The sequence below is a fragment of the Clarias gariepinus genome, chromosome 4 (genome assembly GCF_024256425.1).
Source record: "Clarias gariepinus isolate MV-2021 ecotype Netherlands chromosome 4, CGAR_prim_01v2, whole genome shotgun sequence".
Classification (NCBI taxonomy): domain Eukaryota; kingdom Metazoa; phylum Chordata; class Actinopteri; order Siluriformes; family Clariidae; genus Clarias; species Clarias gariepinus.
In genome coordinates this window covers 39,169,706-39,183,436 of record NC_071103.1, presented here as the reverse complement: position 1 = coordinate 39,183,436, position 13,731 = coordinate 39,169,706, and the positions used below count along the sequence as shown (strand labels likewise).

At 39.7% G+C, this 13,731-nt stretch overlaps 1 protein-coding gene across 2 annotated transcripts in view; it reads right to left on the bottom strand.

Moving 5' to 3' along the window:
* The window catches only part of olfm3a (olfactomedin 3a), a 55,369-nt gene extending 43,868 nt beyond the window's left edge, over positions 1-11,501 (bottom strand). The window contains exon 1 of one of the 2 annotated variants that reach the window (XM_053495436.1): positions 11,381-11,501. In XM_053495436.1, coding sequence (XP_053351411.1) covers positions 11,381-11,449 — 69 coding nt within the window. In that variant the 5' untranslated portion in view covers positions 11,450-11,501. The remainder of the gene's footprint in view (positions 1-11,380) is intronic. The other variant, XM_053495437.1, reaches the window with a different exon arrangement.
* Positions 11,502-13,731: the final 2,230 nt, after the last annotated feature.

Sequence of the window (13,731 nt, the reverse complement as noted above, 5' to 3'; positions counted from 1 at the left end):
AGAGGACAGCCACGCCCACAGTAGGGTCGGTTTGTAATGTGATTGTGTTTTGAGAAGATAAATACATGAGAAATGAAGAAATAAAAATGATATGCAAGTCTGTCTGCGATGGATTGGCACCCCATTGGATTGGCACAGTGTGTACCCCGTCTCGTGCCCTAAGTCTCCTGGGATAGGCTCCATCCCCCGCGTATCACTTTATCCTGTATACAGGATAAAGTGATATAGACAATGAGTAAACGAGTGAGTGATGCAAGTCTGTGAAAACTCTTTCCTTTCCTGAGACGCATTTTCTGGATGCACTAGCTGACATGACCTGACCTCATTAAAACTTACTCAGGCCACTCCCTCTACTCTTCCTGCACAATGCTTCTGACCTGACGAAGGTTTCTGCCCATTACTGAGAAATTACAAGACTGAATCCGGATGTGTGCTGAGATACACAATTAGCCAGGATGTGTGGCTGGACGAAATGATCTTGTGTGTGATTGCGTGTATCTGTCTTGTCGATGCAGTGTTACTGTGTCTAACTGAGGAAGGACATGCTGGCACTCACTCTCCTGAAACATGTTACACATAACACGGTAACCGATCACTAAATTATGAGAGATATGGTTTAAATAATCAGTCACTATTAAAACCTTTAAAGCACATTAAATAATCCAAACTAAGAGTTTGTTCTATCAAACAATTAGAATTACAAATGTAGTCACAGGCAGCGAGTACCGGGGTCCAAGCACCTATAGCATACAAATTTTACCCCCCAGTAGTAATTTCTGGCCAAGTTACATTAAATATATTCAATAAATATGAAACCTTTACCAGGTTTTTGCTCAAGAGCATAACTAGTATGAAACATAATTGAACAAAATTGTATGAAATGTTATTAGGACTCACCTGGCTGAAGGCCTCCATTAGTTAGGGACTATAAATTAAAATCTAGTTACAGATTAGCAAAATCATCTAAAACACAAAATTTCAGCTGAAACCGATTTTCAGTATCTGAGAAACATAGCTTCACCCTATTGACATTCATTCCCCTGACATTACACACCTTGTTATAACATTAAGTTATTTATGTTATTTATGTAACTGTGCTTTTGACACAGTCTCACACACCATCCTCTTAACACGGCTCTCAGAGTTCACTGGACTATCAGATACAGCACTTTCTTGGTTTCAGTCATATTTATCAAACCGGCAACAATACGTCACCCTGAAAGATTCACACTCCACAACAACAACAATCAACCATGGGGTCCCCCAGGGATCTGTGCTTGGCCCCCTTCTCTTCACCATATACATGCTCCCTCTAGGACAAATTATCTGCTCTCATGGACTCAGTTTTCATTGTTACGCTGACGACATACAACTGTACATCAGCACTAAACCCTCTGCCCAACTCCCCCCAATGCCTCTTGTCCACTGCTTGCAAGATATTAAAACCTGGATGACCACCAATCTTCTCAAACTAAACAGCAGCAAAACGGAGCTCATGGTGGTGGCACAGGCACCACTGCTTAGGAAGGTTGCGGACCTCCACCTGGATGTGGATGGCTGTTCCATCACTCCATCCCCTGAAGTCTGCAATCTGGGCATCATCCTGGATCCTACCCTATCATTTCAGTCCCACGTCAAAAGAATTACCAAATCTGCCTTCTATCACCTAAGGAATATCTCCAGACTCAGGCCCTCACTCTCTGTTTCAGTAACAGAGACCCTCATCCACTCTTTTATCTCCTCCCGTCTGGACTATTGCAATGCCATCTTGTCAGGTCTGCCAAACAAAGCCCTGGATAGACTGCAATACATCCAGAATGCTGCTGCAAGGGTTCTAACAGGCACTAGGCCCTGGCACCACGTCACTCCCATTCTCAAACAGCTTCACTGGCTCCTTCAAATCCCGCATTAGTTACAAAGTCCTCCTCCTCACCTACAAATCTCTCCACTACCTTACTGACCTCCTCCACCCCTCCACCCCTCTGAGGTCCCTGCGGTCCTCTGCCAAGGGCCAGCTGATCGTCCCCCGCAGCAGACTCAAAACCTTTGGCGACAGAGCCCTTAATGTAGCTGCCCCCACTCTCTGGAACAAGCTACCCCTTCATTGTCAATGTGCCCCTTCACTACCCCTGTTTAAAAACTACCTCAAAACACATCTCTTCACAGAGGCCTTTGGCCTCTATTCCCCCCCCCTCCCCCCTTACATGCTTACATTACACACGCCTTATACTGTAAAGCGACCTTGGGTATTTTGAAAGGCGCTATATAAAACTGAGATATTATTATTATTATTATGATTATTATGATTATTCTTATTATTCCTATTATTCTAACCCTAACTCTAACCCAAACAAATCCGAGGACAAGTATATTTGACATATTATGCAAATTTTCATACATTTAAGGAGGCATGGCTAAATTGTCCAAAAGAAAAATTATGTTCAAAAGGAACACAAGAGGGGAAAACCCCCACACATCATTAATTAAGCTTATTTTTTCAGATATGTCCAGTAATTAAAACTAACAAAAAGCAAGAACAGCAACCCCAGTGGCCAGTCTGAGTGATTGCACCCATGAATATCAATTGCTCTAATGACTTGCAGATGGTTTCATACTGGTAGCACTTTTATTTATGTTATTTTATTTTATTTATTTATTAATTTTTTACGTCACTTCCCCTGTTTATGATAATTTCCCAATTCCCACCTCTTGGATCGTTCTATCATACTGTATCCATCATCAGGGGATGGTAAAGGCTGGGATGGTAAAGAACCATTCAGCCATCTTTTTCTTAAAGCACTATTTGCCCTCTTCCACACACATAAGCTTATCATTGTCCTGTCTGGACAGTGTATTAGGGAAAGAAAAACATCAACCCAGCACCAAGACAAAGACAAATTCCATTCCATTGTCAGCATTAGAAATTTATAAACATTACAAACATCAATGCTGGATTAAAAATGGAAATGTCAATGCAGTTGTACCTACAATTTGGTGCGTGTCATCACCAAACAGCAAGTCTGGGACATTCTACTTCAGCATCAGGTGTTTGGAGATAAGACATGGCAAGTCAGCGTTCAGATCACAGCGTGCTCGAGATGAGACTCTTATGACACAGCTGCCTCATGACAAAGCTCTCCAGATCGAATCCGGTTATTCCGACCTGCTGTTTTAGATTGGATGGTCATAAAAGGCAGCAGAAGGATAATGACATAAGACAAACTGTGGGAGACATCGCTGTGTAGGAAGCACGCTGCACGCTCCGGCCACCTTTAACGAACCACAGACACACGCAGAACGAGCTCAGAAAGCCAACTAACTCCTGGCTTTACTTTAAACACTGAGTGCTTAATGTGTTTAAACATAACCCTGGGGTGTTCTCCTTCATGCTGCGGCTCTTTAGGCTGCTGAGAACGCAACAATTAATCTCAGGCCTGAGAGCATCTGAGCGAATAAGTGCAGAAAGAATAAAGGCTGAGTGTTACACATGATTTATATATATATATCATTATCATTCAAACTTAATCTCATTACCGTTACTGAGCACTGGCTTTGTGTTCTCCATACTCGGGTGATTTCAGCACTCGCGTGATAGAGTTCTGTGCTCAGATTTCTGACTGATAAATGATAGTTATTGAGAAAGACTTCAACATGCACACTACATGCACCTTAATAACATGCTGTGTGAAACCAAACCAAACATCAAGCGAGTGAAAAGAATCAATTTCGATCTCAATTATACTCTGCAAATAGATGAATAGACAGACATAAAAGCATTCCTCATCGTTTCTATGAACATTCAGCGAGTGGAATGCCTGATCATTAAAAATCGTCACATATCTTGTCACCAACTTGTGGAAGAGATGCCTCTGTCCGTGTGACGCTGCACACTCTCATTCAACAACACCGCTTGCACATTACAGGAACTCGGCTGGGTGTTATAGCCACATCCCCCGTACAGTTCTGACCTCGCTCCAAAACATTTTCACATTTTTGGGACATTTAGGAAATTCCTAGGACGACAGCGTTTCAGCTCATGGCTCTAACATACTGATAAAAGTTTTCACCTTAATGGTATACAATAGTACAATAATGTAACCGGGAAATAAAGTTTTTACTCTCAGAACTGTGTTTGCACAATCAAAAATCTTGCTTTGACTTATAGATTAAAGCCTCAACTTGGAAGAACTATGGCAGTTATGACCCCGACTTACACTGTGCACAAAATCTACATTGTCCTCAAACATTATGTGACAATAAGCATTCTTAATAATCTCTCTCTCTCACTTTCATGTAAGCTACTCATGACATCGCAGCAGTCTTGACCACATCTGCTCTCCGGTCCTGCCTGATCCATGAGATGGAGACGGCCCCAAATAAACAGCCTAAAGGTCTATTTAAAAAAAAGATACAGTCGGATTACTAATGATATGAAGACTTTGGCTACTATGGTGTCTTCTCCCTGTGCTTGGTTTGTTTCTTCTAGGAACAGTTGTTATTTTAAGACATGATGGTCAGCTGTTCTGGAACGGTTCTTGAAAGAACAGTTTCTGACACAAGAGCATTTGCAAAACCTATCAACCTATCAAGCAATGTGATGCAATTGCCAGGAAAACAAGACCAAAACTGCTGACATCTACTGCAGAGGAGAAGATCATTTAGAGTCACCAGCCTCAGAAATCACCAATTAACAACCAGCACCTCAGATTAGAGCCGTTATGAAGCTTTACAGAGCAGAAGTAGCAGATATACATCTCAATATCAACTGTTCAGAGGAGATTATTGTGTGTTTTGGATAAACACCTTCAGTATTGTTTTACAGTGTAGAAAGAAATAAAACTCAGGAATGACCAGCGTTGGGGGACGTTACTTTTTACAGTTACTAATTACATTACAAAATTACCGTCATTAAAAAGTAATCAGTGACATTACAGCGTTACTTTTTGATAAAAGGAACTAGTTCGAGTACTTTTTCTATTGCAGGAAATGAAAACTTTTTTGTGATTCCTCATGAATGTTGTTTCAGTCAAGACCTTGTAGTCAAGGCTTGTAGGACGACTTTCACACACACATACACGCAATAACAGATTGGGAATTACTGCTGTCTGGCTCACGGATTGCAGAAATTGTCTAAATAACAAATTACATTTTTTAAAAAGTAACTAAATAACCGAGTACTTAAATGGTGGACGTAAGACGTTAGATTACTCATTACATCAAAAAAGTAACGCAAGTACTCTAAGTTACTTTGTAACGTGTTACACCCAACAATAGGAACGACAATGGAGTTAGAAAGCGGTGTCGAAAATTTTGACTTGTACATAGCGTGTCTGTATGCATAAAAAATATTCCGTCAAATGGTTTCAATAAATGTGTCTTCAGGAAAGTACGTGGTTGTTTCTGCAGATCTACAAATAAATAATCTATTTCATATTTACTTGCCAGTATGATAACAGAAGATAATGCGCAACACTGACAAGCATGAACTCACTGTTTTCCCTGATATCTCTATTTTCATGAGAAAAAAAACATTCCCTGTCTCATGTCTCTTACTCACAGGCACAGTGATAGTCTAAATCCTGCCGAGATTAAATCCCAGCGTTAGAGAAGTAAAGCTATGTGCTAAGAAGAGCCACCTGCTGAACAAAAGGAGGTGACAGCCGGGTTTTGCTTCATAATGTACCCATTATAAGAAAAGCCTGAGCAGTGGACAGATAGGAACCTGATGTCTGTGCAGCACAAAAGCAGACGAATAATGATGTTAAAGAAGTTTCCGTGTGGTTTCACCCCAGTGAGATAACAAGCATGATGAAAGGATGGAGCGGTTCGAGCTGATCTCATGAGAAATTAGTGAGAATTTAATTCAAAACAAATGTGACTGGTGTGTTTGGATTTATTTATTTATTTTTTTTTTTTATCTAATCAGAAAGTCATGAGAATGCCATCCTCCCCTTAAACTAGACCTGACCACCCTAGGAATTTCCAAAGCAATTTAAGATGTCGAGAAGAAGACAAGACTTGTAACCATACCTATAGTATCTAATATGCGTTTGAGGTGTAGACAATATACCACAATGCACCATGTAATCACTTACTGTAGCACACAACCACGTCTTGTTTCCATGACTGTAATTTTCCACCTACTGACTACATCACTTCATCCCGACATCACTCAGCCACGTCCTGTGATGCACTTAGACATGGATCCATGAGTCACGCGCATTATTACTTGGCGCTCGGACAAACGCAGGCTTATATTTAGCGAGCGTCTCCTACAATCAGTGCTTAACGAGGGTCGCTGACCCCCTGTCCACGTAATTGTGTAATTGCATGCATGAAAAACATGACAGGGAGAAAAGATGCTGGACACGCACTTTCACTTTGAAAGGTTTGATTAAAAAAAATGGTGGCACTGTTTTAACATGACAGATTTTATAAGAGAGAGAGAGAGAGAGAGAGAGAGAGAGAGAGAGAGAGAGAAGGATTATTGCATTTGTGAGAAAGAGGGCATATAGAGAGGTCACTATAGCAGGATGGTCATAAAAATCTCTGGAAACGTATGCTGTTTAAAATGATATCAGAATTCAATTAGATAAAATATATATAACATAAACGGATTTCATTTATCCAAAGAGACAAGGATCCAGCCCTGATACCATTTTGTAAATATATACATTTTCATCAACTTTATGCTTTAAAATGTTTTGTAACCTAGCAAGTTCATTTTTTTGGTTAACAGTTACAGTGTTTTATATTTGATGCTAACTTTAGCTTTGTCTCTACAGTACATTACTATAAATGGCATTGGAATGAAGAAGCCATTTTGGTTGAGTGTAGTAAAGGAGAAAAAGAAGACGAAGAAAGAGTTCAAAGAGAAATTTTGATTAGGAAAATACAAATAACAATTAGAAAATTTGGTCAAATATATATTTAAAAAAATATATTATATTAAATATGAGTAAAAAATATAAATTTTAAACTATTCATGTGAAGAAGTACTCACATGTACGTATAGTGCTCCCAGAACCATTTTTTTTTTTTTTTTTTTTTCACAATTTAGGTCCTGGAATGCACTCATGCTTCATAGATGTGATACTTTGGTGATTCAGTACATTCAGGTGGTCAGCTGACTTCATTTTATTGCCCCATAACGTTACTGAGTCTCGACCCGAGTAACTGATCATCTTAGTTATTCTAAAAATGATGTACAAAAAGTTATTTATTGTAATGCTGCTTAATTAATCAAAACATTAAAATCATAATCGCAGTAAAGACCTGTGCAATTATTTAATTACAAAATGTTAGAATTTATTCCAAGTAATACATAGTCAAGATTTTTTGTAGAGTTTGTCAGTAATTAAGTGTTTTTTTTTTTGTTATTAATAATTTTGCTTTGATAAAGCAACATCTTCCTAATAAGATCGTTTGTCTAACTATTTTCTGTGAGCCTAGGTAAATACATTTGAGTAGAAAAAGTTTTGATATAATCAGGCAGTCCTATTATATTATATTATATTATATTATATTATATTATATTATATTATATTATACTTAACCTAATATAAGATTAGTATTCCTATATCTTGACACATTTAATGTTCTACCTGTATTTTATTTTCTATTGTATTCTATACTATATACTGCTATACAGTAGAATAAATGTATTCTACCATATTTTAAACATGATTAATAATATCTTTCAGTAGGACAAAACTATTTTCGAAATTAGGTAACCAGGTTTGGTACTTGGTTACCTTCGAGCATAAACCTCTACTGTATATAGTTGTGTTGATTATTTTCTTTTTTCTTACATTTTTGGTTGCCTTATCAAAGAAGAGTTAAACAGCTAAAGGTTGAGAGTATTTTTTTTTCTCTTTTACAGTGAAACACACTCAGATTTCAAGCATCTCATTTGTAGGTTGTCTTTTTTGGTGTCCTGAATAAATTGGCTAAAGTGTGGGTCACTGCACTGTGCTGGTGTTATACACATCACTGTCCTCCTAATGCAGGAGCAGATTAGATATATGCACTTATAAATGACCAGGTACCGACTGAAGCCTCGTCCCCTGCTGAGAGAGGGCCGTAACACTTTTCTCTAAGGAACACAGTGACAAGTGGAGTATTTATCATCGGTTATGAACCTGAGAGCTGAAGGAGAAACAGTATGAGGTAGACAGAAAGCAGAATGCATGCCAGTAATGAGTCTTAAATCCAGAACTAAAAAGAACAATAATGTGTCTAAAGGATTCGGGGAACAAAGAAGCTGTGTCTGTGCACAATTGTAATTGTTTTAACCTTTTTACATCATTTAATTACGCTTTTAAAATCAGTGCAAATGCTGCGTAAAGAGCAAATATGAATACTAATAAAGTTTTTTTAAACTATATTAACCCTTCAAAGTCTCTCTCTCTCGCTCTCTCTCCTGTATGGTGTATTTACATATATACAGTCAAGCAAACCTGTGACTTGTCATGATTTCAGGTGAAAGAAGGTGTAAAGCGATTGACATTTATAGAAGACTTCAGTCACAGTATGGTGTTAAAACTCTTAGCCGCAGTAAAACATTTGAACGATCGCAAACTTTTAAAAATAGGGCCGTACGACTGTGAATGACGACCCCGGTTCGAGGTGGCTCGGAGCCCACTGCAGTCGTTCCCATCAGAATTTTGTATTTTTTCAACTTTTACAGGCTTAAAAGTAATAGGACAGACTAACATCATGATAAATATTAAGAGTATTTTCGATAAACACACTGAAGTCGATGCCTGCCCACCATCTGGAACCCATGGACATGGACACCAAATGCTGAGTTTTCTCCCTCAAGCTTCTTTGCTTCAATGCAAACCTTCAAATGCTGCGTGTTTATGAATCTTTCGGCCTTTGCTTTTGTCCTCAGTAATTTGAAAAGCAACCCTAACCCAGAGCTGTCCTATCAGCTTTGCAGTGTTTGTACATTTTAGAATTCATCCTGATTGTCAGCATTCCCATCATCAATAAACAGCAGTGAGACAGTAACACTGGCAGCCATACATGCCCATGCCACAACACTGCTTCCAGCAGCTTTTATGTGGTATGATTTGGATCATAAGTCCTTTATCTTCTTCTCCACAATCATTTTTCTCTTCCTATCATATTTTTGTTACAAATTAATCTAGTATCAGAACTGGGCTGGCTTTTTATCTTAAGTCTTACTGTATATGGTCTTTTTGTTGTTGAGCATTCCCAGTGGTTTGCATCTTGAAGTAAACCCTTTGTTTTTATTTATTCAATTTCATAAAGCTTAAAGTTTGAAGATTTCATTTCCTTCTCTTGATCGAAGATTTCTTCTCAGGTCTTGAAAGTCTTTTGATGTTGCCAGGCTCTCCAGTGCCTTCCTTCTTTTTTAGAAAGATATCTGCCCAACTGTTGATTTAAGTCGAGCCCAAAAACTTTCTGCTGTCTGTGCTGTCTGTCTGTTACAGTAAGTCTGTTTTGTTTTTCCACTTTCTAATGATGTCCTCCTTCACTTGCATCAGCACCTCTTATTGAGAATTTCCCATAAACTGCTACAGTGCCAAGTGCAAATTCAACACTTGGTATCAATTCCTGGAATGTTATCTTCTGAATTCGTCATAAGATAGTGAGGAAACACAGCTGTATATCAAACTGCTGGCCAAATATTTTCAGCTTGTAACTACTGATAGACTATGTTTTTTTTGTGTGTGTGTGTGTGTGTTCATCCCCTTGACCTGAGGCTAAAAGTCTACACTTTAATCACGCCTTGATTTCTTTAGTTTAAGTCCACTGTGGTGGTGTACAGAGGCAGAAACACACAAAAAAGTGGCACAGCATAAATACTTAAAACCCTAAAAACTCAAGTGGCATAGCTCCATGCCGGCAACACAGCACGTGGCACGGCGGTTTAAAAAATAAACATTTGCTCATATGGAAGACTTGATGATGTGTGTTAAGGGACACTTCAGATTTCAAAGTGTGTATTTGGGTTTTTAGATATGTCAGTTAAAATGGAAGTTATCATTACCATTTACAGTATAAAGGGTAAATTCTACCACCACAGGAATATGGGAATGGCATTGCAAAAATGTATAACTCTCAAAATGAGCATGTTAGTTTTATTTTAGGCATAAAACAACCGAAAAACAACAATAAAAACACATGATCATGTGTATGTGAGTTGTTTATTTGCCTGTGTGACCCATCTTTTTTTATTTTTTATTTTGGCTCGGTTATGTCTGGGTAGCTGGTTAAAATAAACTAAAATTCACCTCATCATATTGTCAATTTTGTGTTGAAAAAAACGTACAACACTCTAAACTACACAATTCCTATATTATATATTATTATTATACATAAAAAATAATCATAATAAAATAATGGCTAAAAAGCTCTAAGCTTTAAACTTAAATATTTTTTTGTTAAACCCCTTGACTTTTTAAGTTCGAATCCACATTGGAGGTGTACAGAGGCTAAAACAAAATGTGATTGCACAACTACTTATGCACCTGACTGTGTATGGAGGTGTCTATTTAACATGGATGTAAGGAGTCTCCAGTGTCAGAGCTTTAAGCTTTCTAACATCTCCAGGAAAGATGATGATTTGTTGATGACGTTAAGGTTTGTGTAAATGAAATGAAATAAAACAAAACAATTCCGCTGAGAGTGAATCCAGGTGTGAATGAGATGAGATAATCCGGTCCTGCAGGAGATAATCTGATGAACTGAAGGTAAGCCTGTGCTGAATGTGTGCTGCGTGAGTGAATCAGCATGTCATACAGTATCTCAACCCGGACTGTATTAGGCAGCATGCAACAGTGCGCAAAACCGTGTGTGTGTGTGTGTGTGATTATAGTGACATTGCATTTTCCAGCATTTCTTTTTCTTTGCGCACCTCTGTGCATGCAATCAGAGCCGCAGTGTAAAGCCCTCTCTCTGATCATCTCTCCATCCCTGCGTCACTGAGCGCACCGTTACATTCCTTTTGACTTTGTAAAAAAAAAAAAAAAAAAGTGAAACTTTGTAACGAAAACCCGTCACACGCGTGCACGAGCACCCCGGTGTTGTAATGCAATGTTATAGCTACAGTACAACACGCGCGCGCGCGCGCGCACACACACACACGCGCGCGCGCAAACACACACACACACACCAGAAGAGTGTGCGTTCATGCATACACGGGCATCTTCTTGTTCACAAACTTCACCAGATGCATTTTGATAATAACAAATAATAATAACAATAACAACAATAAACAGCACGCAGCTTTTAGAACAGACATGACATGGACATGACACACTCTATAGAAAACACACGATACACAGAGTGCTCATAAGACCGCGATAACGCGTCGCTGTGTGGAGTAGCATGCCCGCTCCGCGCTCACCATAGAGGGACACAGTCCGTACACCACCAGCAGGAGGACGGGAGTCGGGACACCGAGCAGCGCGCGCATCCTGCCTCCGTCTCGGTCTCGGTCGCTGTGCGTCTCTCTCTCTCACTCACTCACTCTCTCTCTCTCTGTCTATCGCGCGCGCGCACTTGAAACGGCAGCGGTAACGGTGTTAGTGGTGGTGGTGGCGGCGGCGGCGGCAACGCGCGCGCGCGCGTTGGGAGACGGATGCACTCCCGATCAGAGCGATGGCGGAGACCGGACAGGAGGAGGAGGAGGAAGATGAGGAGGAGTGCGTGCGTGCGTGCGTGCACGTGAATTAATCACCGAGTGGGCTGATGCATTAATTTGAGCACGGCGCGTGCACAGGAGGATCAGGCAATTATCCAATCAGCCAGTCACGTGCCAGCAGTGCAGTTCATAAAAAATAATGCATGCAGTGTAATGTAATGTAATGTAATGTTAACATCCAACTTCACAACTGTATTTTTTGTGTATCGTTATCATCTCAGTGGTAAATGATTTGGTGGTGGGTCGAGTGTTTCAGAAGGTTCTGATCTCTAGATTTCTATACAGAGTGGTCCGAGAAACAAAAACATCCTGTTCTGCTGGAGAAATCCTTCATGTTGTTTATGGCCAGACTGATCCGAGTCACTCCAGTAACCTAAATACAGTACATACCCTTTACAACCCGTAGTGGTTAGCAATGTCGCCTCACACCTTCAGGGGGGTCCTGGTTCGATTCCTGCCTCAGGTCTGTGTGCGTGGAGTTTTGTGTCCTCTGTGTGCTCTGGCTTCCTCCCACACTTCAAAGACATGCAGATTTGGCTAATTGACGACCTAAAACTGCCCAAAGTGTGTACAGGCACATAGGGAATGCTCACAGAATTATCCAATCAGCCAATCACGTACTAGCAGCGCCGTTTTTTTTTTTTTCCTTAAAGAAAATCCTTAACCCGTCATTAAAAATATACCACCAAAAATATACCAAAATCATCATTTAGAGAAGGATAAAAATCCTGTTCTGCTGGAGGAAACCTTCATCTTGATCAGAGGGGGATGACCAGACTGGTCTGAGCTGCTACAGTAACTTTTTACTTTTTACCCATCACACAAGGGCTAAAAAAATCAGAACAGTACTGACATTGCTTTAAAAGAGCAACTTTTAGACATGGTCTCCTTTCTTTTCATCAAACTCAACAGATCAACAACAGATCCTTGCTGGCAACAGCGTGGGTAAATAAACAAGAAAAAAAAGGAAGTCCTGCAATGTTAAACTTCAGAATGAGTTGTTATCTAGGGGTGTATTTTTGGTAGCTGGTTGAGTGGCAGGTTAGCATCATGGCCTCACACCTACAGTACAGGGTCGAGGGTTTGATTCTCCCCTCGGGTCTGTGTGCGTAGAGTTTGCATGTTCTCCATGTGCTTGGTGAGGTTTCTCCGGGTACTCCAGTTTCCGCCTACAATCCAAAGACATGCAGGTTAAGCTACGGTGCCCGTAGTGTTGAAATGTGTGTGTGTGTGTGTGTGTTACAACGTCATATGATATCATGTAAGGACAGCTTGCAAATTAGGATGTTATACTAAGAATGCTAGACGGCCTTTTAAAACTGTCAGAGTCAGGTTGCCAGATTGAACAGATTTGGGCCAATTGGCAATATTATTTTTTATCAACCTGTGCAGGTAAAATCAGACATAAAAGTCACGCTTATTTAATTTTTTTATGTAGATTCTTTATACAGAAAGTAAGCAGCTCGAAACAACTCGAATGCTTTATAGGTTTTCAGCACTGACTAGTAGGATTTCATCAATGTAATTTGGAGAGCCTGGCTGTGACCTACTCCGGACATTATTTATAAGCTGGCTGGCAGTGTGTGTAATGAAGAATGATTTTGCTGGACGCCTAAATAAAAAAAAATAAAAAACACAAAAAAAGTCTGAACATTGATCTGACGCTGAGACCAGGATGCTTCCCCTCCCTTAGCACCTTGGACAAGATCTTGAGTCTGCTTAATGTGGTGGCAGTGGACGTGACAATATAACTACCATGAGGACAGTTTTTCAACCATTTGCCTCTTCATGTTTGCGAAATGTTTGGTTTTGAAGAATGTCCTAAGTAGTAACAACATGAGAAACAACATTTCTCCTGGAACACACTCACATTCATTAACCATGTTGTAGTAAAAAAAAAAACTTTGGCCTCATACATTATATGTCACTTGATGTTCTGTGGAACCTTGCACGAAAGACAAATATCACATGTGTACCATCGTGGGCATGACTAAGTGACACCTTGAGAAGCATTAATGTAAAAGTGACCTCTGTCTGAATGGAAGAAAGCCATC